This window comes from Panthera uncia, chromosome C2, assembly GCF_023721935.1.
Source record: "Panthera uncia isolate 11264 chromosome C2, Puncia_PCG_1.0, whole genome shotgun sequence".
In the NCBI taxonomy this organism is placed as follows: Eukaryota; Metazoa; Chordata; class Mammalia; order Carnivora; family Felidae; genus Panthera; species Panthera uncia.
Window position 1 is genome coordinate 51,919,307 of NC_064810.1, and position 26,351 is coordinate 51,945,657.

At 34.2% G+C, this 26,351-nt stretch overlaps 1 protein-coding gene across 4 annotated transcripts in view; it reads right to left on the reverse strand.

Annotated features, from left to right (window-relative positions):
* CBLB (Cbl proto-oncogene B) overlaps window positions 1-26,351 on the reverse strand; it is a 208,543-nt gene that overhangs the window by 76,494 nt on the left and 105,698 nt on the right. For all 4 annotated transcript variants that reach the window (XM_049628118.1, XM_049628116.1, XM_049628117.1 and 1 more), the window contains 5 exons: window positions 22,563-22,719; window positions 14,807-14,928; window positions 11,581-11,718; window positions 7,977-8,064; window positions 5,043-5,174 (listed from right to left, as the gene is read on the reverse strand). In XM_049628118.1, the coding sequence (XP_049484075.1) occupies window positions 5,043-5,174; window positions 7,977-8,064; window positions 11,581-11,718; window positions 14,807-14,928; window positions 22,563-22,719 (637 nt within the window). The remainder of the gene's footprint in view (window positions 1-5,042; window positions 5,175-7,976; window positions 8,065-11,580; window positions 11,719-14,806; window positions 14,929-22,562; window positions 22,720-26,351) is intronic.

The window sequence follows — 26,351 nt, forward strand, 5'->3', positions numbered from 1 at the left end:
AACATAGTTTGGAATTTGTGCCATTCACAAGCTCAGAAGCCATTTTCTAGATTCCTGGAGCAAAAAACAAAAAAACAAAACAAAAACAAAACAAAACAAACCGTATGAAAAGAGCCCCTTACTTTACACCTCATGTAGTAAGCCTGCACCATCACTGCTGCTCAATATGCTGCTACAAAAAGGAAGATATGGAGGAGTTCTGGATGAAGAAGAAAAATGTTTTGTTAATATCTATGGAACAGCAAGGAAATGAAAGAAAACTCTGCAGTCTTATTGCCAAAGACAGAACAGAAAAGCCGCACCCAGAGAGAGATTTCTTCAAAGATTGCCTCTAGAGAGTTGATTATCCAACTTATTTAGTATTCTGTGCAAACTCTGCCTTGCTTATTCAATTTATTAAATAACACAGATGTTTCAGAAGGAGAAAGAAGTATCTGACACCTCTTCAGAGGCATGACTAATGGGCCATTATGACAAAAATTAAAGGGTAACCACTTGCAGCCTGTAACAACTAAGTGACACCGTTACTGTGCATTTCTTAGGGTTTCCGTTAATTACATAAAATTTAAGTTTGCGGTGAATTCAATTAAACCAAAAGTAGGGCATCAAATGGAAGGAAAAGTTGGTGAAGAATGACTTGCTAAAAATGCATACTGGCTGGACACATAATGTTTTATGGTCAGGGTTTAATATTTCTTTCCTATTGGTCTCTGATTTATCAGAGCTTCTTGGCAGACATGCAACCTTTAAAATCCTTTTCCTATCAGCATGCCCAACCAAAAGAGTAGAAAGTAACAAAAGATATCTCAAATCCATAATTAAATTTGAAAGATAACAGGATGCTCATTTCAAGTAATTATTATTAATACCATGCCTCTGTATAAAACTTTCAGATTTACTTGTAACTTCTTGAGGGTCAGGCCTGAGTCTAAGTATTCTTCCTAGCTCACAGATTCGTACTGAACCAGGACAGAGCAGATGCCCAGGAATGTTTCCTAAATAAAAAGATAAGTAAATGGACTTGAGAAGTTGGAGAATGATGGATGAAACAAGCCATGTATGCTTCTCTCAAGTAAAGTAACAAACGAGCCTATGCATAATTGAGTTGGAAAACAACCTTTTCTCTATAGAAAAAAGAAACAAGCATATACAACAAAAACTCTGGCTTTAAAGTCAGGAAATATGGACTACAGCTCTGTACCAGTTTGAATCTGGAAGACACTGAAAAAGAGAGACATGAATGCTGTACTCTTATCCAGACTTCATACTCATACATTTCCCACTGCATCTACAAGTTTAGATACAATGTCTGACAATATACTGCAGAACTACAGAAATGTTCAATAACTGTTCTTAGTTCTCTATTCACCATCAATTAGGTTAAATCCTGTGAGCAGTGATTGAGGCCATAAGGTGGGCTTTTTAGCAGATCTATAGTTTGTCAACTGCATTTTAACTGGAATAACTTTGTAACAATTTGATTTTTATTAAGTAATGGGCATTTTACAGTAACATATTTAAATGATTGTCAAAAATTGCTATTCATATTATATGAAAACGGGCAGATGTGTTGGTTGGCAGGAAGTACTACTTTGTGAAATCTATATGCAGAGGTAGAAATATTCAGGTTATCCCAAAGTGGAAATGTTCAAAAGTTGACATTTCCTTTGACCACTAAGATCCCAGTGAGACATAAAGACTATGGTATATCACTTTGGAATTCTTAAAACCTGACCCAAGAACAATATTCTTCAGTGTAGAGAAAACATGAATCAGGGATCACCATGTGTGTTTTTTTGGTTTAAAAAAGTAATAAAGAGGAACTCAGTTTCACTGCCTCTAGGTTAGTGCCAGCATTATTGCAAGCAATAAACGTAAAATAATGTGGCTCAAAAATAAGCGGACAAAATAAAAATGTGAAAAGTTGAAGGGAATCATCCAGCAGCTACTGAATAGAACAAATCTGAGAATTAAAATTCTTAGAATTCATTCTCAGATCTTGAGCATAATAAAAGGTCTTTGAAAAAAATCATAGATAGTTTTCAGAAGAGAAATGAAAAGAACTAAGACATTTGATCTACAATATCAACAATTTATCTAATTTATCTATTTAACATGTTTTCAATGTAATCTTAGTCTTCTCTCTACACTATTTACCATATAGTCCATAAATATTTACTGAGTAACAATATTAGAAGAGAGGGATTCTAAACTAGGTTCTAGAAGAGAAATAGGTAAATATATAATGTTTACAATACAAATACAATGAGGTAAGAGTTTACAGGTACATACATAAATTTTTTTAAATACAAGAATATTTATTAATTACAAGAATATTTAGTAATTACAAAGTATTTTGTGTGGGAAGAATTAAAAATAATGCTGAAATAATGCTTTTGAACATTTTTCATTAACCTATATGCAAATTTCTATGACCAGATTAAAATAACATTATTTGCTAATAACAGTGTGATATAATCTGATTATTATTTCAACTTTCTGAGTACTTTTTCATTTGTCATTTTTTTTTTGTTTAGTTCACTTACTAAACTACTACTGCACTTTATAATGACCTTCTGCTAAAATTTTACTCAAAGACTGTTTCCAGTGCTTGGCAATTTATTCAGTTCCTCAATTTCTAAAATTAAAATTGAGAACTACTTCAGAGTAAAAAAAAAAAAAAAAGTAAATGTTAACAATTTACAAATATGACTGGGCACATCTTAATTAAGGCCATTAGACCAGTATTAGAAATCATGAAGTGAATCAAGGCACTGAGGAGCTGTACCATTTGGAGAATACACAGTAATATACAGAAACGTGTGGTGATGTAAGGGACAAAGGATTAATAGCACAGTCATGGCGACAGGGAAACATTCCTGTGTCTTTTGCACACAACATACCTGTTGCAAATAGTTTACAAACTTACTGAATAGAATGTATACTATTGTCCCTGAAATTTTAAACATAAATTTCTTTCAAGCTGTATACAAAAATTAAAATAAATAAAATCTGTTTGTTTTATATTCAGTCATACTGTTTTACTTACTCTGGGCTTCGAGGTAAACAGCTATTTTGTATTATGCTTTAAACAATCTTTACTAATCAAAGGTTTCTTCCAAACTAATGGGAGCTTCTGACTTTTAACCGACTTAACTTCCAAATACCAGGTAGGTAGCAAGTTAAAGGCGCCAAGTCCTGCCATATGTAAATATGTGTATGCTCCCAGACTAAGGCCCCAAGAGTAGAGGCCAAAACCAAGCATACTGCCACAGAGTACTGGGATTTTGTACCAGCCTAAATTTCTGGTTTTCTTTAGGAAGAAATATAAAGTTTTAGTTTCTTTGTACCCGTGAAAACCATACAACCACCCTGAAGGCATAAGTCAATACAAAGTCACAATCCAACTGTGACAAATCTAATTGGCCTCTACTTACCCTGAGATACTGAATGGGTTATCAGGTAAAGCAAATCATCATAACAGACACAGTCCTATCTGTCAGGCACTGACTCAATATCTCTGTATTATTTTCTACTGATTGATGTGAAATACACTTGCAAACATAGTTCTCTCTTCTACCAGCATAACTTGTTGAAAGTCATTTATAAAAAGACATTGTTACGTCTGCAGAGCAATTATTAACATAACTTACACAGCAATCAAGTGCCTACACACTGAGAATGAGTTTGCTGATGCCACACTGAGCATCCCTCTTCCTCCACCTTCTCCCTGTACTACACAAAATTCACCAACATCATGAGGGGATAAAGGGAAATTAGGGAGAGTAGATCAAGGAAAACCTAAGTAAAATACAAACCTATGCACACTGAAAGAGAGAAGAGTAGGGATGTTGAACAATTTTTACTGAGGTGGCAAAAATGTCTGGGAGTTCAGAAATGGCATTGAAAAAGTAAATCAAATTTAACTCACTTTCTAGTTCTTCCTCTTTTGCTTCTTCCATCTTTCAAACCTCCCCAAAGGAAGAAGGCGTTCTTTTTCATAAGATTGTGAAAACCATTATATGTTATTACCAAGTAATGAGCTCAACAGCACCAGTGCTCCTGGGCCTGCATTCTCCTGGCCTGAGCCTCTAAGGCTACCCCTCTTCCACAGGCAATGCCGAGGCTATTGGTTAGACAGAAGATCAAGCCTGACAGGGCTCAGGAATGGGGTAGGGATGTCGATTATATACTCAATAGCAAAATTTCTAAAAAGGTTTGAAAATTTAATTACTTGCTTTCTTAACCCCATCAACAATATTGACTTTCGATACTATGTTAAACAGCAGTGAAAAAATGACTTGATCAAAATCTTCTGTGAATCCTTCAAATATTCAAAACTGGAAATCTGTCCAGACTCATTTTCAACCCACAACCTCTGTTACAGATAAAGAAACAAAAGAAAGCCCATGAGGAAACTAGTTATTCTCTGGGTCTTATTCTAAAACATCAAACCAACTGGTATTTACTGAATATCTGCATAAGAGGTAACTTGGATTCTGCTTCGGTAAACTGGAAAATGTTATGCCTGCTTCTGTGAGAACTGTAAGTATTCGGGAGACTTTCCCCATAAGATTTTACCATTCGCAGCCACTGACATACATGACATAGGAGCCACATCTCCTCCTAGGAAAAGGGCCTGCTGAAACATCAACGTAAGATTTATTTCCTGGGACTTATTTTGCTTCAGAAGGTGACCTACTATAAATAGAATCTGACCCACCATAAATCACATCAATATGATTAGTTGGAAATACTGATGTGACATTCTGAAATCAGTGGTGTCACAGAGTTACAAACTACTCATGACTAAATCCTAAAATTAAATTGTACATGCAAAAGAAACAATATAAAACACAGCCAGCAAGAAAAATGAAATTATATAAGACAGAAAATCAAACACATGAGATTTTTCAAATTACTCCAAGAAAGCACTTATCAGATCATTTGCTGAATGATTAAGATGAAGAAAACTGAAAAGAGAAATAGCAACAGAGAATATAAGGAAGACATGAGTGCTGCTCATTAAATCTTGATTATACCTGCCATGCTGTAAGGCAAGAGGTGCACATCAAATGCCCACAAGGCTCAATCTTGACATCTTTGTCGTTCTCAGCACAAATTTTACAAAGCTGAAAAGTGGAGCCCATTTCACAATATAATTCATATTGTTCCTGGAATTTGGGGGGGAAAAAGGCAAAGTTAATGTATTTCTAACATGAACTGGTACTACTGAATTTTCTCAAATACAATGACCTACAGTAAATGCCTCACACTTGATCCTGTCAGGAATGTTACTACTTAAGACATGTTTTAAATTGGTAATCACAATTTGGTCGACAAAATCATTTTTTAAAACATTTTAGCTTATATCAGCAATTTTATAAGCTTTTGTAATACTTCAGACTACTTAATGTTTTGTACTGTTCCTTTAGGAAGGGATTTGCGTTAATAGTGACTCAAAAGACAAAACTTACTGTTTTAAAAGAAAATATAAATAGCTTTAGTTTCTTTGTAAATGCCACATTCTCACCTAAATTCACTTCAAAATTGGAAATATATATGTATAATATATATAAAAAAAAAGATATAATGTATATATATATAATATGTATATATAACATATATAATGTATACATACATAAAAAATATATATATATTATTCTAACTGAACAAGAAAAGCAGCATTTGCCAAGCCCTTCCTGCATGCTACATACTTTGGTACACATTTATTATGTCATATAATCTCCAAAGCATAATAAGACACATTGATTAAAAAAAAAATATCTGAGGCTCAACAAGTTTAAATTATTTTCCTCAAATTCTATATTAAATTTCTAACTCTAAATTGCATACTGTTTTCCCAATCTAGCACCATCAGGAAAACTAATCACTTCAGCAACCAAAAATTGTTTTATGAAACATCTATTCTCTTGATTAACTAGTTTTGAACATTTTGGCATAGTAAAATTCTTGGTGTCTAAATATTGAAAAGCTCTAGGTCACAAAGAAGACACAAATGTATCAGTAAGTATAAAGAAAATATGAAAACAAAAGGTGTTAAAAGGGATACAAAGAAAAGTAATTAAAATTCATTTAAAAAAGGCAGTGTTTTAGTCAATAAGTGTCTATTAGGAACCTGGCCCTGGGCAGGATAAATAAATGACAATATTTAGCCTGTAGCATACTAAAAGATCTTATCATCATGATGAGAAAAATATATATACATCTACATACAAAGATACACACACATGCACGCATGCACATTCATATATAAGTTGTGTATGTTTGTATGTATGTATGTATGTATGTATGAAGTATGTATGTTTATATAATTTTTACAGAAATAAAAAAGATGATAATGGATCAAGATAAAAACTAAATAAATCTGAAAGCAATTAAAATTAAATTATAAGTTGGGGTGTCTGACTTTTGATCTCGGGTTGTGAATCCAAGCCCTATATTTGGTGTAGGTAGAGGTTACTTAAACAAAACTTTTAAAATATATAAATAAATAAATTTTAAGTCCCTGAAGTCTCTAAAGTAATAGATAAGTATTTAAATTGTTATGACACCCAAAGGACCACTTTATAATTATTTAAAACATTACAATAAGCTAAAATCACAGATGCAGAACTCAATGCAACCTAAGGGGTAACTTATTCAAATATTTATGAATAATTTAATGGGGTGATACTACTCCTGAATATATATAGTTTTAAACAGTGGCTGTAAAAAGAGGAACTATTTTTGCAAGTGTGCTTTCACATACATGTGTTAGAACATATAGAATCATTTACCTAATCAAAATAATGTCAATTATATATTAAATTTCAAAAACTGCCCATCAACTGTACATATGTCAACAAATGTGTTTCACATAATAATACCAAGACCACTGGGACTAAATCTAGACAATTAGAAATAAAAAAAATTATCTCTTGTCTTCCCCAAATCTGTAATTTCTGATTTTTATTATTTATTATACAAAGCACAAAATATCTAAATTATAAAGTATTTTAAAACTAGGTTAACATAGAATAAAATACTCATTTTCTCTCTTCAATCTTCTTCCTAATTCCCTAAAACTTCTTACTTCCTCAGTTAAGTAATGTTACCAGTTTGGTAGTTTTTAATTTTTATTTTTAAAAAGTATGTTCATATGTTCATATATGGTAATTTCTTTCTTTCCAGAAATTGAACTTATGTAATGTTACTTTACAAATGAAATGTTATATAATTGAACTTTACAGTAATGGAACTTTTTTTATATAATAAAGATGCCGAAGTTCCCATGTGAGTATATAGAGCTACCTTCCTCTCAGTAATGACTTTAGTATAATGCAGTATGAATATACTATGCTTTACTTAACCTATGATTAAATACCTTGGTATTTATAATTTTTCATTTTTAGGAAAATTGCTAAAGTGAAAACCCTGATGTACAGATGTTTCTGTGTATATGTGAGTGGTATATACAGAATCCAGAGTCAAAAATGGTTTTGTTTAGATTTTGATTAATTACTGAATATCACCCTCAAGAAAGGCTTTATAACCAAGCTACACTCTCATTCAATTTATGGGGTCGCCAACAATGGATTTATAAGAATATAATTAGGACCTTCAATAAACTTCAATTACACATTTGACTCGAAAAGCTAATGCATATTATTATTCCAATCTTCTTTGGAGTTTTCTCAATCTGTAACTCTCTCCTCATATGTATCTGCCCATCTATGGGTTTATCTATGTCTCTGCATAAATGCCAATATTATATTGGAAGTAAGAATATTAACAGCAGACATTTTTATCCAAAAAATGGAGAAAGTATTTTTTCCAAATACTCTTAGAATTCCTGTAAGTATCTTTTGCATGAAATGCTGGTACCAAATTTTATCTACAGTAAAAGAGGATGCTTTTTATTTCAAAAATATTAGATACATAATTATAAATGCATTACCAGAAACTGTCCTTACCTGGGTAACTTTTATATGATCATGGGGTGTAGGTTCACATAATCCAGTTAAATCAGGATTATAGCTCCTCCCATCAGGATAAAGATAGCTAGATTATAAACAGAAACTTTATTATAAATGCACAATTTTTAATTGCATTTAAGATGATTTAATCAGATTCTTCTGTATTCAAACCCACATGTTGAAGTTTCTTTTTTATGTAACTTACATCAAGAAGCTTTGCTATTGTTTGCATAATATTACAAGTTACTTTTAGAACATTTAAAAACTAGAAATCATTTTCATATCAGAAATACAGGATGAACATGGGCTCAGCCACTAAGCAACCATTTTCAGTTAAATACTTTTTACTGTATGTCTTTTAGGTAAGTTAAAAATTTATTTTTTCTGGTCACTCATGGTCTATTCCAAAATACTCTGAATGTACACCTATTTGCAACGATTATGTCTTTTCATGTGAAGCACAGTTAATGTGAACTGCATCGTTTTACACCATGCTTAGTAACTTGAGGGAAAAATGGAATTAAAACCCACAGGTTTCCTACAAGAGTTATGCAAATACCGTTTTGATATTCCTGTTTTTCCAGTTTCTCATCCTCTGTGTTTCCATTTAAATTCTCACACACATACAAGTCTACAGCCACACACCAACACACTCACACGTACACACACACATCTAAAGAAATTACAAAATGCTACAATTATGTTTCATTTACTTCAAGCTACAAACACAGAATCACTTATAAATATGAGGCTCCATTATTAATTTTATTTATTTATTTTTTGAGAAAGAGCATGTGTGCACCCAGGGGAGGGGCAGAGAAACAGGGAGAAAGAGAATCCCAAGCAGGCTCTACACTGTCAGTACAGAGCCCGACCTGGGGCTCGATCCCATGAACCATGAGATCATGACCTGAGCCAAATTCCAGTCAGACACTTAACCCAGTGAGTCACCCAGGCGCCCCAAGGTTCTACTATTACAGAGGATTAAAATTAGAACTAAAAATGGTAGTAATTATGCCATCTTTTTGTGCTAAAAGTCTTTATTCATTCATTCATTCAAAAATGAAATTGTGTTGGTAAATATCTATTTTAGATTTTACAAAATGGTAACATTACTGCTGGGTCATGCTGACTGATTAAGGTATAGTTAATTTTGTTTAGGAGCTATTCTAACTAGCTGCAATGAAAAATTAAGAATGTAATACTACCGTGGTCAATATTTTAAGGAGCAAAACTATACTAAATCTTTTCTGTGGAGTAACAAAAAATATTTATCCTTAGTCTATAAATATGTTCATAAGTGTTAAAATTCATCCAGGAAAACCACAAAAATAATTGAACTTAGATGACAGATAATTCTCATACAGTAAGGAACAGATCAGTGAGATAATTTTCCTTTTTTTTTTTTACAATTTAGAAAAAGGAGTTGACTACATTTGTAATGACATATTTAGAGTGTTATCACAGGGGTGGATTAAAATTCTACAATTATTAAATGAAGAGCACTAAGCAAAAGTTGGTAAGTAGCTTTCCTTTTATATCCTAAAATGAGGCCAGATTTAACAATTATGACATAACATTTTTGCTCATCATCATCACACTTTAAAAACACATATAAATTCTATGATGAATTCAAAACTGAAAGATTATAAAAATAACAATAAGTTGCTAGAGGAAAGGTTAAAAGGTTCTATTTAACGTGTAAGGGGCAATTCAGTGATTACTGTCCTCAGTAAATGAGGGTGTACTGATGAGACCCTCTCAATGGCAAGTAAGGAATAAAGAATCTTGGCTGGTTATCAAAGTGAACTTCTTTATTACCTATGTCACACTATACTGGGTTAACTATAAGTAAGGAAAAGACAGCTGACCTTGATAATAGCTGGACCAGATAATATCCTGTGTTTTACTCATCTTAGGGAAAAAAAAATACCGAACATAATAAATAATATCTATTTTAATGTAATCTAAAAATCTAATCTATTTTTAAGTAAGATTAAAATGTTAATCTGACCTATTTTAATGTAATCTATCACTAAAGTTCAAATTCAACTAACTAAATGCCTCTGAAGGGTGTGTGTGTGTGTAAATATTAACAGCTGATTTGCATAGGAGCTCAGAGGCTAAACACTGATTACAATATAACTTGTTATTTTTTATTGGCTTTTAAAAACCAGATAGAAGGCATTGTAAACAATATAAATAAGCTGTATCAAAATTACTAACTTTACAGATTTGCCCACTCATAACCTCTAAAGTAAAACTTTACAGCACATTTTCTTAAAAACAAAATCCTGTTATCAGTGAATCAAAAGCTATAAAATTTATGATAATTAAAAAAAAAATAGAAACACACACTTGGTACTAGTTTGTCCTACAATTCTCATGTAACTATTTCTTGAAAGTTCATAACTTATAAAAAAAATGCATTTTTTTCCTTCACATATATTCCACCACTTTTTCTCTTTTGCAATTATTTTAGAAAAGGTGTAACTTAAATTATTTGCTCTTTGCTAACTCTGGTGGACTTTCTCCTGATAGGTTTCTATCACAAACTGTGCTATAGCAAATAAGGGAATATCTGTCTCTAAGTTACTTAGCAAAGGCAAAGGGCAAGAAAAGTGAGCATAATGATGTGACAATAGAACAAAATAGAAAATAAAACAAAAGCATGAAGGGAATGGCACATAGACTACAATGACTAAAATGAAAGAGAGGTATTTACTATGAAGGCACCTATCAGATTATCTACACTTTGTGGAGGAAAAAAGATATTCTTACTCTAAAAAAAAAAAAAAAAAAAAAAAGGAAAACTTATTTTTAAATTTAAAAAAATAATAGCCTAAGATAAACTGAATTCAGCTACCAACATAATTCTGGAGCAAGGATTTAATATCAGAAGACAGACACAAAGACAAAAGGAAAGGAAGGAGTGAGAAAAGGGTAATAAGAAGAAACAGAAAATCTGTTACTACTGGTCAAAAAGTAAAACTAGCAATTTGAGGGTTACATGAAGCAACAGAAGTCAGTTATTTTAAAGAATTATCTTCTGGGGCGCCTGGGTGGCTCAGTTGGTTAAGCGTCCGACTTTGGCTCAGGTCATGATCTCGCAGTCTGTGAGTTCGAGCCCCACGTCGGGCTCTGTGCTGACAGCTCAGAGCCTGGAGCCTGTTTCAGATTCTGTGTCTCCCTCTCTCTCTGACCCTCCCCATTTATGCTCTGTCTCTGTCTCAAAAATAAATAAAAACATTAAAAAAATTTAAAAAAAAAAGAATTATCTTATAAGTTTTTTTCATCTATTCTAAACTACTGTTAAGTGCTTTTTTTTTTTTCCCTGTGAGGGATACAAACTCGTGTTCTAATTTGATGTAGGAATTTATTGCCTAAAAAATATAGTTTAATTCAAATCGGTTACCTTAAAATGGCTATTTTAAGAGATGAACAGTAAAAAGGAGCACCCATTCCTTAATCTTGAAAAAACAAAATAAAACAAAGCAAAACAGCCAGATCATCAGACGATCTTTTCTCTCCATCACAAAGCAGTGTCTATCTTTCAAATTGGGGAATAATAAGCACCCTGACTCCCATTTCTCATACTCACAATCCTTCCCTGCTGCCGTCAATCAGGGCTTGAAATAAGGGCTTGTTATGCGGTATGGTCTGTAAGATATTGCCATCCCCTGTCACATAACCGATGGCCCACTGTCCCAATCTAGTGCAGCTTAACCGGAAAATGTAGCTGTAAAACATGAGAAAATGAGGTTTAGTCACATTCAGAATGTATGCTAACTACTAAACAATCTCTTAGATTTTTTTAAAGTCAAAGAATAAACAATAATTTAGAAAATCTGAAATAAGTTTCTATCTTCTTATTTTAAGAAGCTGTCCTTCTCCATTCATTGATCTGTAAAACTCCCTTCATTGAACTGTATAAGAAGCTCTGATAATAATTCCATTTAAATACCTCCAGGGCTATAGGACAAAAGAACTGAAGTTGATGTACTTGAGTATCAAAGGTTCTACTGCCATCCCCATCAGCAGGTGCCCTATATGAAACAGTTGATGGCATGAAACAGCTAGGACCTGAATCATTTTTGGAAAGTAAAAAATAAAGAAGTAACAATTTAATTTGTCACCTCAGACAGAAACTGAGTCAATTTATACTGTGTAATTCAATATATTACTTTGAAACTTTAAAACTATCCATATTTTGTTGTTAATGACTTGTTTGCAAATAATAACTTTTCTTTCAAGCATTTCAGCCATTCACCCTTAAATGAAAGATCAAAAGTGCCCAACTATATTAATGAGACGGCAAACTAGATTAAGTTCATGGCTACCGTCTAACCCTGTCCAGTTCAATGTCTTGCAACAGGAAGGCAAAATAGTTCAAAAATATAAATCAAATTGATGACAGACACTGACTTGGTTTTGAATTCATTGTTATTTATTTATTAACATAGCTATCTACTTATTTCATTTTAGCTCATTTACGTTTAAGTGTATTGCACTCAATCTTGCCACCATGAAAACTATATGTGGATTTTATAACCCCTTAAGTAGCTCAAAAGTAGGTCAACAATCTGCTATATTTGAGTACCGTGATTGCTATACGTATGTGACAAATTCCTCTCTCCTAATAAACATTAGTTACTGATGAACCAAGTGTTATAAAAATAACTTTACAGGATACTTAACATATGTAACAGCTATTGAATCTAATTAACTTGTATCTTTAGCACTGCAATGTAGTTTCATTTTCAAAGAAAACTGGGTTCTTAAAGAAAGGAAGAAGTTGTGGTTTTTAGATACGAAGAACTTCATACTCGTTTTAGATCCTTTGGAAAGGACTCTTCAAGAAAGTCCAAAAACATATTCTCCTAGAGAGCCTGAAAATAGAATATCATCCTGCCAATTAATGGAATCCTTAATCAGAATCATAGTCAAAATAATTGCACACAGATTTATGGTTGTCAGCTGGATCCCCAAAAAAGCAAAACGAGAGAGACTCAAATGTCTTTGGAATAGGCCCCACTATTTTCTGTACCATGAAGCCAAGGAAAAGAAATACTTTCCAAGAGGAAGTAACAGTTTAGCAGGTATTCCGCAAAACAAGTACTTATCAAAATTATTTGTTCACTGAGTTTTCCTAAACTTTACATTTTAAATACCACATCCCACTTTACACATAACAATTTACCACAGACTGACCATTTCATCTTTGCATAAAACCTAGCAGAATAAATTGTTACAGGGCAAGCTGGGAAGGAAAGGAAGACATCCTTTCGGAGGGCGCTGTCCTTTTATTAAGAGAACTATTCCAATAGTGATGAGGCCTGGCTTTTGCTCCCAACAATGTTCTCTTCCAACATTATTTATCTCTGTGATCTTGAACAAGAGAACACAAAAGGGACTTGGTTTCTTAATTTCCCAAATAACTTCTGTGTTAAATTTGTATGATTGTGTAATTCTAAACATAGCCCATCTTTCAAATCATACTCCAAGAACAAGAAGATACTTTGATGCCAATCTATGGAACAGAAGTTATGGAAAAATCTGGCTATGAGAGATCCTTGACCAAAACAGAATGAGTCATTTAAGCCACCATCAAAATCTCAATGAGAACCAACTCTCCTTAGTCTACACAGAAGACTTGCACAGGAACTAAACTGTTTTCTGTACCCCCTGCCTTCTTTTTATATACATATAAATGTTTGAAAATATAAAAAAGATGGAGATTTTCATTATGGCAGAGAAAAAGGAATCAACAGCACTGGCTTGTACTATAAACTAGTTTGTTAAAGAACAAACACCATTTGCATTACAAATCAAATAAAAATGGTATTAGAAGAAAAATGCAGCCTTAAAAAAAACAAAGAAATTCATTCCTACAATGAAATGACTCCCATATGGAAATCAGTGTACTCATGGATGTTGGAATGGCATCTCCTACTAAAATGTGAGTGTGAGGACAGGTCTCGACTCTCATTGCTGCCACACCCAGCTCACTGCTTGCCATAGTACAAATGCCTACTAGGTACCTAACACATTTCTAAGTGGGACGTGGGGAAAATGCACAAACCAGGAGACAGACTTTTTGATCCCAGATTTGACATTAATAAAGTATGATTTCTCAGCCAAAGCCACAGGGACTGACAAAAACAGCCAATCTCTGTGAGTTTTACCCAGTTTCATCATATGGAAAATAAAACATAAATTCTGAAGCTATAAAGAAGCATAAGGTATTCTGGAAGAAATTCTTACGGACATGAAATTGGTTGGATTGTAACAATGGGCTTATATATGTTTACATGCGTTTATCATGTATGTATAGGTAAACGTATATATATACTTATATTTGTTCATATGTATTTACATATCATTATGTGTTTATCATTGAACCAAATTAAATATCGTGAAAAATACTTTAAAATAATGAACATGAAACTGATTTACTTTGTGTTTAGCACAATATTTAAGTATTCAAATATACACATACAATTTTATACACAAACACAGGTGTCATGAAAACAGACAATATGCTAATACCCTACTCTAATTTGAAAAATCAGAGCTCTGAGACTTAATGAAATTTTAAGTTTATCAAATTACATGGTATCACATCCTCTTTTACTTTATGAACACAGTTTCAGTACCAGCACAACAAAATCAGTTTAAAGGACACAATTAAGAAGTACCAGGAGCCCTATTAGCATTTCCTTCCCTCCCTCCACTCACCTGGGTGTTACTGATTTACCTAAGAATGACCTAGAGAGAACTCTTCATCATTAGATATACCTCATAATATTACTGTTAAAGAGTCTTACCTTCCGGGTTTGGTGCTGTATTTCTGTAGTCGTGCTTTAACTTCATCATATGTGAGAAATGCCATGTAACCTGGATGTGTTACAGCTAAGAAATTCCAATTCCGTAAAATAGAGCCCCAAGGCTAAAAATATGAATAAATGAAAAGATATTATCTAGATGATATCAATTATCAATTATATGCCAACCCATCATTTAATAATAGTTACTGAAATCTCCTGGATGAGTTCATGTGGCTTAGGTCAACCTTCAATGCCTAACAGCAAACATGTAATAATACCTTCTTCTATTTTGGAGAAATATTAGGCAAAAAGTAGGACGGAATACAGAGAACAAAACAGAAAAAAACACACAATTTCTTTACAAATTCTATTCCCAATACAGCATTTGTGATCACTTTGGAACCTAACACACATCACTCTCCTGTTTAAAACCCTCTAACTTTGAGTAAAAGCCAAAGTCCTTATAAATGGTCCAGAAGAGCTTCACAGGGTTGATGTCCAGCTCCCTTTCTGTGCCTATCTGTCATGACTCTCCCACTTTCTGCCTCTTCTCCAGGCACCCTGGCTTCTTTGTAGCTGGTGTGAACACAAAGATACTCTTCTTCCTCAGAGGTTTAGTATTTGCTGATTCCTTTACCAGAATTCTTTCTCCAAATACATAAGTGATTCTTCTCCAATGTTACCTCAATGAAGCCTTCTCAGACCACTCTACTTAAAACTGTTAACTCTCATCACATTCCTTATCTCCCTTTGTGTCTGTTTTGTTCACTACTGTACTTTTAAGGTATCTAATTTTATAGAACAAGAAGCCATACCATGGAATGTAAGTGATTTGGCAAAGGTTACATATTAACCACAAACTACATAAGAGTAAGGAACATGCAGGTCTTGTTCACCAAGGGGATATAGAATGGATGTAGGATCAGAACATAGTGACCAGGAAGGCGTAACTGTTGTTGAAAAGTTCCTCTAGCTAGTGACTTGTCTGAAAGGCCCTGACTCCCAACCTACCATTCTTTCCATGGTAAGAGACTGGTGCTCATGCTCACATTTGCCTAATTCTTGCACAGTTACAAAAGGTTTATGATTTAGCAGTCAGGAAATTAAAAATCTTTCACAGAAACACACAAATGCACACACACAGAATTTGTAGCATTCTTTCATGTGATTAGCTATCCCTCCAGTTACCATGGCAAGAGAAAAAAGGCAGTCAGTGATAGACAGTTTTGCTTGAGGGTGTGAGTGAATCATCTCTGCCACATTTTTAAGGCTGAAGCTACATTTATTCCAAGGACTTGGCAGCATACTCTAGCTGATGTGCCAGATTATTAACTCATATCTTCTACATAAAAGAAAAAAAAAAGGTATTTTGTGTTGCCAAGTGAAAGTGGTTGAAATTGGTAGAGGGTTCCTGGCTTTTGTTTGTTTTGAGACTTGCTCCCAATGATTGTTAAGCAAGTTTCAGATTCACAAGGTGGAATTCTTCAAGGATTGTATCTTTGAGATGGGGATAACAAAGGAAAGAATTATTTAGTGATGAAAAATTTTTTAACCTTTTCTGACATAACAAGAAAAATCTTCAGGGTATTTCCCTATCACACTAAAATATCTAGTTGGGCAAAAAGGAGCTCTGGAGAACACTATTATCAGAGTTTCTACGTACTTGGAAAAAACCAAAACATGTTTCTAATTTTCTTCCAAAGTCATGACTAAAAATTGCATAAATAATATTTGGAAGATTATCACCCTATGTTTTTAAAAACAGAAATAACTGCTAGTATAAGCACTGGGTTTTGTTTTGTTCTACTTCGCACCTACAAAGGGCAAGGATGGAAAAAATATAAAATATTTGGGACACTTCCATTAAAGTCTACAATAATTAATGGAGTTGTAAAAAAGATACTGAACTTTACGGAGAGCCAATGCACAGATCAGAATACAGGTGGAAAAAAACTGAAATTGGAGTTTTCAGTCAACAGCTACAGTATTAAGCAACCATTTCTTAGTACAAATCCACAGGGCCAGCTTCTAACTACAAAAATATTTTTGTAATAGAAAGAGTCTGTGTACTGTTTTTCTTGTGAATGCAACCCACAGTCAGAACACATGGTAGTTACATTTTTTTGTTTGTATACTTGTTTTGTTTTCTTAAGTATTTTGCCAACTAATGGCTTAATGAAGGCAAGATAAAATGCTTTGGAGAAAAAGAATTATTTTTATAATTTGTTTTTAGATTAAAGGAAATGTTTTCACACCCACCAACACAAAATGTACAGATTCTTAAATGATTACAGAAATTAATTAAGTGAATTAAGGAAGCTATTCCCTCCATTCTTCCAAAATGCTACTATTTTCAAGAATAGCTGTCTAATGACTTACAACTTATTTTGGAAGAGGGGCCTGGATTGGTCTGTCCAGACTCACTCTCTTCTTGCTATAATGGATGACTTTCCTTCTCTTCTTTTGTTCCCTATTCCATTGATGCTATATATTCCATAGTCACAAATATATTCCTTCAAATCACACAATCTTTATCCCACCACCCCTCAAATTTATTGCCCCATTTCTCAGCAACCCAATCTCCTCTAGTAGTGGGGAAATGGAAGAAGTGGGGCAGCAGCCCTGGGGAGAGAGTAGAGAGAAGCAAAATCCATCTATTTCTGTTCCAGGACTTTAGTACCTGCCAACCGCAGAATCTCTGAACTTCCTGGAAAGGAGAAAGAGAAGATTAAAGGCAGAAGAAAGAAGAAATGAGGAAGGTCTCCACTGTAAGATCATTCCAATGACTTCCCGGCATTTGTTCATGTGCTGGCAGAATATCAGGATAAGGGAAGAGTGGAAAAGAATGTATCTAGTATCCGGCTTTACATTCTTTTCTTCCCTTCTTCTTCCATTTCCTGGCCAATTCTCCCAGTCCCCGCTTAGGACTTCTTCAAACCCTAATGCCATTTCTCTACATCAAACCCCAATCTGGAGCATGTACCTTTCCTACTTTCAGATCCCATTCTGCTAAATATCCCATTCCCGACAATTCAGATATTAGAATTCACTACTAATTAGCCACCGTCATTGTCACTGCAGAAGAATATATGTTCATGCAGGTACACTACTCACAAAACTTATATTTTTTCATACAGAATGCATAATTATAACTTAAAAAACTATTACTCAAAGTTGTATAAAAATGAAAGGTAAGTAAAGTTCATATGTCTACTTTCCAATTCATAGAACGAATTTCCTAATATTTTAAGGGACATGTATGATTAGTTAAAACATTTGAGTAATGAAACCAAAAGAAGTGAAAAGTCATAGAAATATATAGGAGTTAACAAGAGCTCTTTAGCTACTTCTATAATTATGTGTTTTAAAAGAGACTAGACATTTTTGTCCATAGATATTTTTTTGGTTTTGTTATCTAAAACTTTTCACAGTAATTCTATTTAAAAAGATTCTTTTCCTCTCCCATCCCAGTGAGCATAAATAAGATAAACGTAATTTAGAGTATTAAGATTACCTGCACTCTTTTAAATGAAACAGCTTATAAGAAAATATGTGCACATATTAAATAGCAGTTTGGTAAGTGTTTAACCAACATTAAGGTGGCCTCATAACTCTAATATATAACTGAGGCGTTCTAGCATTTAACTTCCACACTAAAAAGCTGTCCAGGCTCCCTACAAAAAACACATTCTTCCTAGAATGAACAGTTAGGTTTAATGTATGAAAATAATCTTTTTTCTCTTCCTTCAGGAAGAGAGGGGAAGAAACAAAGCTTCTACTACTTCAAATGTCTGTGTTGTATCATGTTAAATAAAAAAAAAATTATAAAATTATCAGAAATCTTTAATGAAAAGAGAGGTTCTGTTATAAAATGATCAGTATCAGGGAGCACAATCTTTTTTATAAAATGTACCTTAAAATCATTTTAAAAAGTAACCTAATAGCCTATACAGGCATACCTCATTTTATTGTGCTTTGCTTTATTGCACTTCGAAGATATTGTGTTGTGTTTCTGTGGGGTTTTTGTTTTCAGATTGAAGGTGTGTGGCAACCCCATACTGAGCAAGTCTATCATGGCACCATTCTTGCAACAGCATTTGTTCACTTGAAGTCTGTCATATTTTGGTAATTCTTAAAATATTCCAGATATTTAAGTCATATTTGTTATGGTGACTCTGTGATCAGTGATTTTTGGTCTTACTGATGTAATTTTGAGGGGTATCATAAACCACATCGATAGAAGACATCAAATGTAGCCCACAAATGCGTGTTTGACTGCTCAACTGACCAGCCATTCCTCCATCTCTCCCTGTCCTCGGCCTCCCTCTCCCCTGAGACACAGCAACATTGAAATTAGGCCAATTAATAAGCCTGCAATGGCCTTTAAGTGTTCAAATGAAAGAAAAAGAGTCACACATCTCTCCCTTTAAATCAAAAGCTAGACATAATCAAGCTGAATGAGGAAGGCATGTTGAAAGGCAACACAGACTGAAAGGTAGGCCTCCTGCACCAAACGGTTTGCCAAGTTGTGACTGAAAAGGAAAAGTTCTTGAAGGAAATTAAAAGTGTTACTCCAGCAAACACGTGAATAATAAGAAAGTGCAAGAGTCTTATTGCTGATATGATGAAAGTTTTAGTGCTCTACATGGTGGCCCTAACTCTCTTCAATTCTAGGAAGGCTGAGAAAAGTGGGGAAGCTGCAGAAGAAATGCTTGAAACTAGAAGAGGTCGGTTCATCAGGTTTAAGGAAAGAAGCCATCTCCGTAACATAAAAGTGGAAGGTGAAACATCAAGTGCTGATTGATATAAAAACTGCAGCAAGTTCTCCAGAAGATCTAAGACAATTAATGAAGGTGGCTACACTAAACAAGAGATTTTCAGTGGAGATGAAGTGGCCTTCTATTGGAAGAAGATGACATCTAGGATTTTCATAGCTAGAGAGAAGTCAGTGCTTGGCTTCAAAGCTTCAAAGGACAGGCTGACTGACTCTCTTGTTTTGCTAGAGGCTAACGCGGCTGGTGACTTAAGTTGAAGCCAATACTCATATCCTAGTCTGAAAACTCTAGGACCCTTAAAAATTATGCTAAATCTACTCTTCCTGTGCTCTAGAAATGGAACAACAAAGCCTGGATGACAACATATCTGTTTGCAACATGAGTTCCTGAATATTTTCAGCCCACTGTTCAGCCAAAAAGTTCCCTTTCAAAATATTACTTCTCATTGTTAATGCACCTGGTCATCCAAGAACTCTGATGGAGATGCACGAGTTTAATGTTGTTTTCATTCCTGCTAACACAACATCCATCCTGTAGCCCATGGGTCAAGGAGTAGTTTCAACTTTCAAGTCTTATTTTTTTTAAATACATTTTGTAAGGCAATAGCTGCCATAGATTCCTCTGATGGATCTGGGCAAAGTTAACTAAAAACTTTCTGGAAGGGGTACACCATTCTAGATGCCATTAAGAGCATTTGTGACCTATGGGAAGAGGTCAAAATATCACCATGAACAGGAGTTTGGAAGAAGTTAATTCCAACCAACAAGGATGACTTTGAGGGGTTCAAAATTCCAGTGGAGGAAGTACCTGCAGATGTGACGGAAACAGGAGGAGAACTAGAATCAGAAGTGGAACCTAAAGAGGGACTGAATTGCTACAATGTCATTATACAACTTTAATGGATGAAGAGCTGCTCCTTAGGAGTGAGGGAAGAAAATGGTTTCTTACATAGAATCTACGCCTGTGAAGATGCTGTGAAGATTGCTGAAATGACAACAACAAAAGAGTGAGAATATTAGTTGATAAAGGAGAGGGAAAATTTGTGAGGACTGACTCCAATTTTGAAAGAAGTCCTGTGGGCAAAATGCTTTCAAACAGTATCATATGCTACAGAGAAATTGTTCGTGAAAGGAAGAGTCAATCAATGCAGTGAACTTCATTGTTGCCTTATTGTAAGAAATTGTCACAGCCAGCCCAGCTGTCAGCAACCACCATCCTGACCAGTCGGCAGCCATCAACATTGAGGCCAAGACCCTCCACCAACAAAAAGATTATGACTCAGTGAAAGCTCAGATGATGGTTAGCATTTTTTAGCAATCAAGTATTTTGTAATTAAGGTATATACATTGCTTTTTAAAGACATGATGCTGTTACACATGCAATAGACTACCATATAGTGTAAACATAACTTATAAGCACTAGGAAACCAAAAAGTGTTTTGAACTGCTTTATTGTGATATTCACTTCATTGCACTGGTCTGGAACCGAACCTGCAGCATCTCCAAGATGTACCTGTATATACCAAGGGAATAATCATGAAACTAATGTAAACTGAAAATACGCAAAAACACAATTTCTGCAATCATTTATCTAATTTCTTATCCTATACACCTAGGTAGAATTATGATCTGAAAGTTGTAATAAAAACAATGTATTCTATAAGTATTGTTGACAAGAGTTAATTTGCCTTCTGTTAACAGGTTCTTTCATAAATTAAAACTTAATCCCACACAATTTTATTTTCTTACATAAACCAGTCACCAGATCCTTGTAAACTAGTGCCAAGCAGAATCATAAATCAAAGGAGCAAAATTCTTATAACATGGAAAACATGAAAACCAATATTATACTCCAACATTTGTTGAAAGCACGTTTCAAATGCATAAATCTTACTGAGACTTAAAATAATAAAAAAATTCCATCAGGATACAAGCAAGCCTGTGTTCTGATCAATTTACCTCACTTACTATATAATTTATATTACTATAATTATAAAGATTTTAAGTGGGATTCTTTCATTCTGTGACTACTTGAATTGAACACCATAGATGATATACAATTTAGTGGCATAGTCAAATTCAAAACACAAATTTCAAGTCTTCATGTTTAATGTAATTCCATGAAGATATACAAAAGAATAAAATGATAGCACACAGCTTACATCATTTAATGGTACCTGCTTCTGAAAAGCTATGTGAAGACAATTATAACGGATAGATTAAAAAAGAAAAACAATAAACAGGACCAGAAGGTTAATATCACAGCCATACATATTAGAAAACAGGGGAACAAAAAAGAAACCCTAAATTTTCCAAAAGAGGAATTTATTAAAGTAATGACATACTATTTTGATGAAAACATTACATAGCAACCGGAAATCAATAATTATATTGATGAAAAAGATTTATTGACATGAAAACACGTTTATAATATGTAGTTGAATGAGCAACGTAAGTTGTAAAACAGTATACACCATAGGGATCTTCTCTACAGAACATGATAAATTTACTATTTATTGCAAAGTTTACTATATCTCTTCTCACCTAATGAACACAGGACGCAAAGCAGAAAAGTTGGGTTCCAACCTCAGCATATACCCACCCATATACCTCAGCATATACCCACCCATAAAATTTGCATTCTGTCAGTTACTGGGCTAAAAGGACAAAGTAAAGTGAGAAACTAGGAAATTTAAAACAAAGCTCCTTTCCATGAATCTTCTCAAGGCTAACAAGCAATCACCAGCCTCACAGAACCTGATACGCCAAACTTTAAACCTTAAACTTATAGCAATGACCAAAAACTTACACCAGCGACTTCAAAATTATACACTACCAAAAAATGAGACTATTTCTCACATGCTTGTGTGTGAGAGAGAGATGTACTCACACATGTGCACACGAACAAACGTGTGCACACCACATGCACACATGGGAAGGAAATCAGGAGGGAGGAAAGGATTCAGCAAATAGAAAGCTCACCTGAAAGAGTCTGGTAAAAATATCAAATTCAAAAACTGAAATGTAATCATTACAAGTTAAATCAATTGTTGATTTCAGAGCCATTGCTTCCAGGCCGGAGCTAATTTGATGAACCTCATGAAGGCACTGTCTGAATACTTTCCATGGCACAATAGTCCTGTGCAAGAAAAAAAAAATGAGTAATTGAATCAAGTGTCATTTAAGACATACCTTCCACTGAAACAGAAGAGTTCAATCGTAATGTTAATAGAATTAATTGCATTTGTACTAAAAGATAAATAGTTGACAAAAAAGACAAAGATATGTTCATAATTCAGAACATATGTAATAGGTTTTGCTAACTGGACTGTTTTCTATTTGCTAAGAATGTGACAAAAATCAAAATCAACTTCTCTCTCAAACAATCCTTGCCTATCAACATATTTCTAAAAATACATCCAAAAGAAGGGATTAGGTCAAAGTCCTATGTGTCTTACCTCTTGTGTATACAAGATCATTTGACTTTGCATCAAGTTAATTTTTCCCCTCTATTTTCTTAAAATAACGGTAAGACTATGGGTTCATATAATAGTAGGAATTATGTACTCATGGTACAAAAGAGTAATTTACATCCACCATTTTGAGAAAGCTCAGGTGGAAAGTCATGAAGACATGTTAGCCATTACCTCCTTGTATTCTGCAGATAAAAAGCACATGCTATTTAACCTTTTCATATTAATACAAAGGAAAATGTTAATATTTTTAACCAACAACACTGGCTAGCATGTGGAAATTTATTTATTCATAACTTACTTTTCTTAAATATTATGCATCAAATTTTTTATTAAGTAATGCATTTACATACTTCAAAAACTTAGAAGAGCAAAAAATGGTATTCAGGGAAGTCTCCCAGTCTGTCCTCCATCTGACCATTTTCTGACATTCACCTACTTCCTTCCCACCATGAAAATAAGTAACACTCATTTTTCATCCCTTAGTTAATTTTCCTCCTTTTGGAATGTTAAATGCCTATTCTTGAATAAGTGGAAGAAAGAAATCATTTGTGTTTCTTTAAAATTTTAAGCTGCAGTTTTCACAGTAGGACATCAGAAGAGCTATATACACCCTCTTTTAAGAATGTACATATTTAGGTATTAGGTTTTTCTTTACCATTATCTCTTAAGAAATAAAAGGCTCAGAATGGACTACATTGGCCCTTTCCTATACTAATTTTCCCAGTGAAGCATCACCATAAATGTACAACTTCATATTCACTCAATAATTATCCATTTCAGTGATTGTCAAACTTGAGCATTCATCAGGATTGTGGAAGGGCTTGTTAAGACAGAAATTGCTGATCTGCAACCCATGATATTCTAATTCAGTATGCCTGAGGTGCAGCTGAAGAACTTACAGTTCTGACAAGTTCCCAAGTGATGCTGACACTGCTGGTCTGGGGATAACACTTTTTGAGAGTCACTGATCTATTGCTAAGGCAAGGCACTGTCGAGAAATACACCTATGAAAATAGAAGATACTATCTGTCCTTGAAGAACACGCATACAGGGTAGAAATAAGATGTGTAATGCTAAAAAACATAGGTGGAGAGGGGAGGCATATTTAAGGCAGTGCTGGAGGAGTTCCAGAGAAGGAGGGGTCTGTGGCAAGCTGAACAAATGAATGGAGAGACAGGCTTATGATACTATGCTGCATTTATAAGAAAGTTTAGGCTTGATAGACCATTAAAAGAAAGAAAAACATGAGGCTGACTACATCAAAAGGTTTTTCTCTATGTGTGAAAAAAAAAACAGGAAACCACAGAGAACCGAAGAGATACACCACATCAGACGCCGTTTAGAAGAAACACACGTCAAGCTCTGATTAAGGTTAACAAAATGCTGCTGTTCTCAGAAAACAAGGATAACTTTTGATAATGTTAGGAGGCCATTGATTTATGGCAAAGTGTAAAAATGAAATTGTGTCCAGTTACATTACAGTTACTGCTAAAGTAGTGCTTAAGAAGCACATTTGTCTTTTCCAAATTAAAGTTTCAAATATTCAACACATAAAAGGGACATGAACCCTCATATTCAAAATTTTTAAATATTAAACAAAGAACTACTGACTTAAGAATGGCATGTTTTAGTTTTGCATAGAAATGTTAAGAGAAACTTGTCTTGCATATAAAGTATAAAAAGGAAATCAATGGGCCTGATACCTTTAATACCTGCTACCATAAAAATATATGTATCTCCATCCCAATATTTAAGGAGCATGCAGACCATAACTCCTTCCAATACTCAATGATTTCCCAGAGAAAATTATAAAAAAAAAATGTATGAACTTCTAAAACTGTAGTCTGACATACTACTTTGGGACAGTAATTTACAAAGGAGCAAGCTACATTTCTGTGGCACTTGTGTAAATGACACTTGCTCACAGTTCACTTGTGATAAACCGAAGGTCCAAATATGCTTACATAGGGTAGTGACAGGGATTAAGAAGGGCATTATTTGGTTAACTAATTATATACAAAATTTGCAAACAGGTACCTTTCCTTTGATCAGCTGAATCAAACACCCACCATCGAAAATATCAGGGAGGAGAAGGGGTTCACAAGTGAAGAGCAGAAACAGCATGCAATGACTTTTTTTTTTTTTAATTTTTTTTTTTTTAACGTTTATTTATTTTTGAGACAGAGAGAGACAGAGCATGAACGGGGGAGGGTCACAGAGAGAGGGAGACACAGGATGTGAAGCAGGCTCCAGGCTCTGAGCTGTCAGCACAGAGCCCGATGCGGGGCTCTAACCCACGGACCGTGAGATCATGACCTGAGCCGAAGTCAGACGCTTAACCGACCGAGCCACCCAGGCGCCCCAGCATGCAATGACTTCTTACAAAAAATATATTGTTCTGAAACCGTGGCACTAAGGATCCAACCTTTCCAAAGAGGACATCAAGTTGCTACCACCTTCTTTCCTGATGTGTATGGGGGGAGGGAAAAAGAAGAGGATGGCTTTTCACACCTTTAATTAAACTGCAGCAACAACACATAGTGGTTTCTACTCTCTTTCCCTAGAGATGAAGCAAGTCAGAGAAAATATTAATGACAAATTGTTTTACAAATACGTACAAACTTCATTGTGCTAACAGAAATCTGGGAATATGAAAAGAGGAAGAAAAAAACAAATAGAACATAAACGCTTCATGCTTTCCCTAATCCAGAAATATTTTAATCTGTCCTTTTGCCACTTTCAATTATAAATCACTGTGATTACAAGTTAATTCAAACTTCAAAATCTATTGAAAAGCACAAGTAACTGTTAATCCACAAAGAATGGAATACAAGGCCAGTGGTCAGCCAGAAACTTATAATAATTATGATTTCAGGATTTTTTAGACTTGCAATAGGAGTAAGAATAAGGGCTGCCATTTACTGATGGTCTACTCTCTCTGCCAGTCATCACACACTTTATGTCTATTACCAGAGTTTGTCATGATAACACTACAAGACAGACAATATATTTATCTTCATGATACAGTTGGGAAAACTGAGGCTTAAAGAGGTTGAGTAATTTGCCTAGGAAAGACTTTACATGTTCCAGGTACTGTGGCATGTTCAAACCACTTGTGAATAGACTATGTTGTGCCATTTGCAAAAGCTATAGAAAAAGATGAGGGTGCCTAGGAAATCTCATAGGATGAAGTTCCTTGAACCGCATCTTATTCACCTCGGTACAAGACAGACAAGGTGTGCAACTAAAATTTGTGTAATTAAATTAAACTGTGTCTAGGGAAGGCAAGGGAATG